Source organism: Sinocyclocheilus rhinocerous, unplaced genomic scaffold (genome assembly GCF_001515625.1).
Source record: "Sinocyclocheilus rhinocerous isolate Xijiao unplaced genomic scaffold, SAMN03320098_v1.1 scaffold1625, whole genome shotgun sequence".
NCBI lineage: Eukaryota > Metazoa > Chordata > Actinopteri > Cypriniformes > Cyprinidae > Sinocyclocheilus > Sinocyclocheilus rhinocerous.
In genome coordinates this window covers 312,875-318,664 of record NW_015655987.1, presented here as the reverse complement: position 1 = coordinate 318,664, position 5,790 = coordinate 312,875, and the positions used below count along the sequence as shown (strand labels likewise).

Genomic DNA, 5,790 nt, shown 5'->3' with positions numbered 1-5,790 from the left:
ATAAAGACATTCTGTCTGAATCAGGAGAGAAATCTGCACGGATGAAGCACTGTTAACAAGAAAAAAAAAGAGCTCTAAACAAATATGTGGCTGGATTTTGATGTGAGAGACAACAGGAGATGCACTTTTTCACTGGAGGAAGCGTTATTATGGATTATGGACTCGCATTTAAGCCGGAAGCAACAGTTTGATGTTAAAACACGTCTTAATGATGGATTTGTTTCTTACAAACACGCAGCTTTTCACTTCACAAGACGTTAACTAATGGACTGGAGTGGTGTGGATTACTTGTGGATTATTGTGATGTTTTTATCAGCTGTTTGGACTCTCATTCTGACGGCACCCATTCACTGCAGAGCACCCATCGCTGAGCAAGTGATGTAATGATACAGTTCTACAAATCTGTTCTGATGAAGAAACAAACTCAAGTGAGGGTGAGTAAATTGTCAGCATATTTAAAGTTTTGAGTGAACTATTCCTTTAACCAAAATTAATTCTACCAATACACTCAACCAGAGTGATATAGTTTTAGTGGCTCTCAATAAACTTTATTTTGTGACCAGCCATCAGAATATATCATAAAGGCAGATTATATGGTTTGCAAAAGACTCCATGAGATGGTCAAACCTACCGCTTATGCTCCTCCCCTGAGTTCAGACTGAAGCAGTGTTAGTTCACATGGAGGAGGAGAAACACAGACGCACATCTAGTGAATGAGTGCCCCACACACACACACACACACACACACACAGCCAGCCTCTCACAGGAGAGCTTCACCAGCGGACTGTGTTTGGAGTAGAACGGGACTTTCACTTCAGTTTGCTGAACAGGATCTTTGGAGGGCAGGATGGAAAACACGTGTGAGGTGAATGACTTGACCCCGCTCTCCGATTACCTTCATGCATGCAGCAAACTCACCATGCATCATTAATTCACACTCACATTTAGGATTTAAATGAGTAACAATGAATTATTATGTCTGTAAATGTGCTGCTTATGTTTCTGCAGCCTTGCATGCATTTTCTGACATGCACCATACAAACGTTGTAAATAAAGCAAAGATTATTGGAGTGTTTTACAAGAAAATACTATTTCAGTCTTTCTAGTTAAAAATTGCATGCTTAATTCAGTGTCATTTAACGTATCTTTATAATTATTTGTGAAATGCAATTCGATTGAAAATTGTATGCAAACCATTTTTTTTTTCATTGTACAATTGGTGAACGAGTGACCTGTCTCAAAGGCAACGAAAACCGTTTTAATGTAAATGCAATGAATATATAATGATAAAAACTGTATTTTAAGTGACCAAAATATAACATATAAAGTCACTTCTATTGCATTAAAAAACAAAGCTATATATAAACTATGTATGTCAAAAAGAGAGAGAGACAAAAAAAAATTCAGATTTTGAGATGTTTCAATATATTTTCATATTTCAATCAATCAGCCTGTGATATTTTATTATATATAGTTTTTTATATATATATATTATTTATTTTTTTATTTTTTTTGATATATATATATAATATTTTAAATACATATAAAATCCTGCACAAATGCATTTAAACTACTATTGACCACTTTCAAAAAGAGAACAAAATCAGTTTTAAATGTAGATGCAATGAAAACAATTATAAAAACTGTATTTTAAGTGACCAAAACAGATGTTTTAACATACAAAATCATTTCTATAGCATTATAAACAGACAAAAAATTATAAACTCAAAAACGTACCGCAACATTAAACTAGAAGACTGATATTTTATGACTTGTTCTACTTTTATGAGAACTCATGATAAGCAAGATTTCAAATACAAAAAAAAAATTTTTATTATATTTTTATTGTATTATTGTATTGTGTTTTTGCTATAAAGCAACATTTCTACTCTGGATAGCACTTTTCTGAAAATTGCATGTTCAGTATAGGCTAAAAACTAATATGCAATGATATCCATCAGTTTCTTTTTTAAACAATTTAATTTACTATACAAGTCATTTTAACTTCAATTATATTAAGCTGGCTTTATTGAATCTTGTATAACTTAAAAAATTAAGTTAGAATTGGTAAATTGATTTGATGAGTCAAAGTAATGCAAAAACATGTTACCATGGCTTCTTTATCATATCGTGTTTACAGTGTATTGGGTCACTGAAGAAGATCTAAATGGAAAAGTATTGAAGTGAATCTAAACAGCACATGAGGGTTGAAATCCAGGCCAAACGTTGTAGTTGTAATGTGTATCGGTCAGAGCGAAGAGAGTCGCGGGCGTTTGGCAGATCTGCTGACCCTCTTAAGAAAAAGCCCCTTGAGAAATGGCTGTTCATTTATACGGCGCTCGTGTTTCACGGGCCAGTCTGTAATGCCATACGGCGAGCTCTCCAGGGAATGTGGCAGCTCTCTCTGCGTCATTCAGACTTCGCTCAGCCTGCGTCTGCACTCAGAAAGCAGATCCGTGGGGCTCTTCCTGTCTGAAAACCAAAACAACTCTAAACATCCTAGCATTTACTCGCTCACGCATCACTATTACTACTTCTCAGACATCGGGTTAGAGGTTTGTTTAGATCGCTAGCACTTACACTTAGTATTAAACTTCAGTGTGTGACTCATCATACATCTCATAAACAAACAAACACCTGGTACACCTCAGCAACCAGCCTAGCAACACACACACACAAACACCCAGAACACTCTAGCAACCATAGACCTAAACAACTCCTTAGCAACTGCCTGGGTGGTTGCCAGGGCGCTGCATTCCGGTTGCTATGGCACTTACCCAGAACACTCTAGCAACCATAGACCTTAGCAACTCCCTAGCAACTGCCTGGGTGGTTGCCAGGGCGCTAAATTCCGGTTGCTATGGCACTTACCCAGAACACTCTAGCAACCATAGACCTTAGCAACTCCCTAGCAACTGCCTGGGTGGTTGCCAGGGCGCTAAATTCCGGTTGCTATGGCACTTACCCAGAACACTCTAGCAACCATAGACCTTAGCAACTCCCTAGCAACTGCCTGGGTGGTTGCCAGGGCGCTGCATTCCGGTTGCTATGGCTCTTTGGGTAAGAGCCATAGCAACAGGAATGCAGCACCCTGGCAACCACCCAGGCAGTGTTATTTTAGTATTATTTATGTTGTTATAGTATTTATTTATATTTTGAATTAGCCTTGATTTTTTTTTGATTTTTTATTTACATATTTTGGTAATTTTGTTATGTGGTTTTGGCTTTATTATTTTTATTGTTTTTAAAGAATATTTCTATATATAACTTTAATTAAAGTTTATTTGTGTTTTAGATTTAGTCATTTTAGTTTTTCTATTAAAGCAAGTAGAATTAGACATTTCTAAGGCAGACTTTCTAATTTTTCAAGTTTCTTTTATGTTTAGTTCTTAGTAAGTAGGATAAGTAACTTCTTAATACTGATTTTAATAGACTTATTTTTAGTTAACAACAACAATGCACCAGAACACCCTAGCAACCGCAAAGCAACTCCTTAGCAACCAAATTTTGGTGGGTTTCTTAAAAAAAAAAAAACAGAAGAAAGAAACTCAAACAGGTTTGGAACACCTTGAGGGTGAAAAATTATGACAGAATTTTCATTTTGGGGTGAACTTTAAATGGTTTTGAAAAACTAAAAAGCAGTGTTTTATTATTGTCCCCCCCAACCCCCCTTTATCATGCCTATGTGTTTTTCCTCTAGGTGTGGAAACGGTGAGGAAACACAGTGAACCAGCACAGTAGAGACTGCGGCTGATGCCTCGAAACACACTGACCCTCGACCCTGCGATGCCCACCGAGCTGGTGAAAGACACCATGACGATCCCCGGAGCTCCCGAGCGAATCCTGCAAGAGAAAACCAACAACAACGAGCCTCCACAACCGCAGCTGCTGGCCGTCACCATTCCCCTGGTCAACGAGGAGCAGCTGACGGCGGCCACCGGCGGAGCTGAGCTGTCCTGCTACCGCTGCACCGTGCCGTTCGGCGTGGTGGTCCTGATCGCGGGGATCGTAGTGACGGCCGTCGCGTACAGCTTCAACTCGCATGGCTCCACCATATCATACTTCGGACTGGTGCTGCTCTCGGCCGGGCTGGTGCTGCTTGTGCTGAGCGCTGTTTGCTGGAAGGTGCGGATGGAGAGAAAGAAAGAGAGGAGACGAGAGAGTCAGACAGCACTGATGGCCCATCAGAGGAGCATCTTCGCCTGATTCGACACAAGCACCAAATCTTCACGATGAACAAGTCAATGCATCACGTTTGGGACGACGCCCAGATGTTTTGCTATAGATTGTAAAAAAAAAAAGATGGACGACTCATCTCTGCTTCCTTTCAACTGAAGCCAAAATGTTCCCGCTGTCATCTTGCACCGCCACACCCTATTTGTATAGCATCAAATAACTAACCAAAATAAACTTTTTAGAAAAATGAACACTTGAACATACATCAGAGTGATAAGAACTACCTAAAAAGATGGGAACTGTCTTTGGGAAAAATTTTTTAGAAGTGTAATTAGGTTTTTTTCCCCACAACCCATTGGTTTACATGGAGAGGGCGTGGTTTATGACCTATACTGCCACCAGGGGACGATCGAGAAACAAAGAGAGAGGACGAGAGAGTCAGACGGCACTGATGGCCCATCAGAGAAGCATCTTTGCTTGATTCGATAAGCACGAACTCAGAAACCTTCATGATGAACAAGTCAAAGCATCACATTTGGGACGACGTCCAGATGTTTTGCATCAGTTCAGACCGTAGACTGTAAAAAAGATGGACGACGCGTCTCCGCTTCCTTCCACTGTAGAAAAGTGAAGCCAAAATGTCCCGCTGTCATCTTGCGCCGATGACGTCATTTGGAGCTCAAGTCTTCCACGAACAGCTCTGGGAATGAGCGTTCGGGACAGTTAACCGAGACAGACTCGCAGCTGCATGCGTCCAGATGTTCAGATACAGCTGCACTGCAACAAAATCATCTGCTTAAAACAGCTCTCATGTCCTAGTGTTTACTTGCTCAAGCATCACTGTTGCTACTTCTCAAACATGGGGTTAGAGGTTTGTTTAGATCGCTTACACTACAGTGTGTAACGCGTCATGCAACCAACCTGGCAACACAGAAAAACACTCAAAACAGAACAAAGCAGTGTCATGGCAACCACCCAGAATGCACTTATGCCCGGTTCAGACTACATGATTTTAGCCCGATTTTGCCACGATTTGCGTCAAGCACGTCAAGTAGGGTGTCGTGGGGATTCGTAAACGACAATGTGCGTCGGGACGCAAGATTCCATCGTTTCAGCTCGTGTACTGTGTCATAGTGGACGACAACCGATTCCGCGTCTGCAATGCTTCACGACATCACGACAGAAAGACTAGCATGTTACATTTTTTTTTCCATCGTCCACGACGAGTTGGTGACGTTGACCAATAGCAGCACAGAAGCTCTTACAACCGATTCCGCGTCTGCGATGCTTCACGACATCACGACAGAAAGACTAGCATGTTACATTTTTTTTCCGTCGTCCACGACGAGTTGGTGACGTTGACCAATAGCAGCACAGAAGCTCTTTCATACACAGGTTTCAAACATGGCAAAACGAAAGAGAGATGATGGTGCTGCTAGGTGGAATTATGAGATGGAGGAAAGGTTCGTGGAGCTGTGGCAACAGTACTCCTGCCTGTATGATGTGTCATCGAGGGACTACCACGACAGAACAAAGAAAGAACAATGCTGGCAAACTATAGCGGAAGCGCTTCAGCAATGTTTACACTCTTGTTTTCGGAAGTCAGTCGCTAGT

The 5,790-nt window shown here is 40.7% G+C and overlaps 1 protein-coding gene across 1 annotated transcript; it reads left to right on the top strand.

Moving 5' to 3' along the window:
- The first annotated feature begins 715 nt into the window (after positions 1 to 715).
- On the top strand, positions 716 to 5,172 carry LOC107718941 (transmembrane protein 100-like). Its single transcript, XM_016526189.1, has 2 exons — positions 716 to 865; positions 3,701 to 5,172. The coding sequence occupies exon 2, from the start codon at positions 3,754 to 3,756 to the stop codon at positions 4,204 to 4,206; it is 453 nt and encodes a 150-aa protein (XP_016381675.1). The 5' UTR covers positions 716 to 865; positions 3,701 to 3,753; the 3' UTR covers positions 4,207 to 5,172.
- The last annotated feature ends 618 nt before the right edge of the window (positions 5,173 to 5,790 follow it).

Coding starts and splice junctions, on each gene's coding strand:
- LOC107718941 (XM_016526189.1), top strand. CDS start 3,754: ATGCCTCGAAACACACTGACCCTCGACCCTGCGATGCCCACCGAGCTG.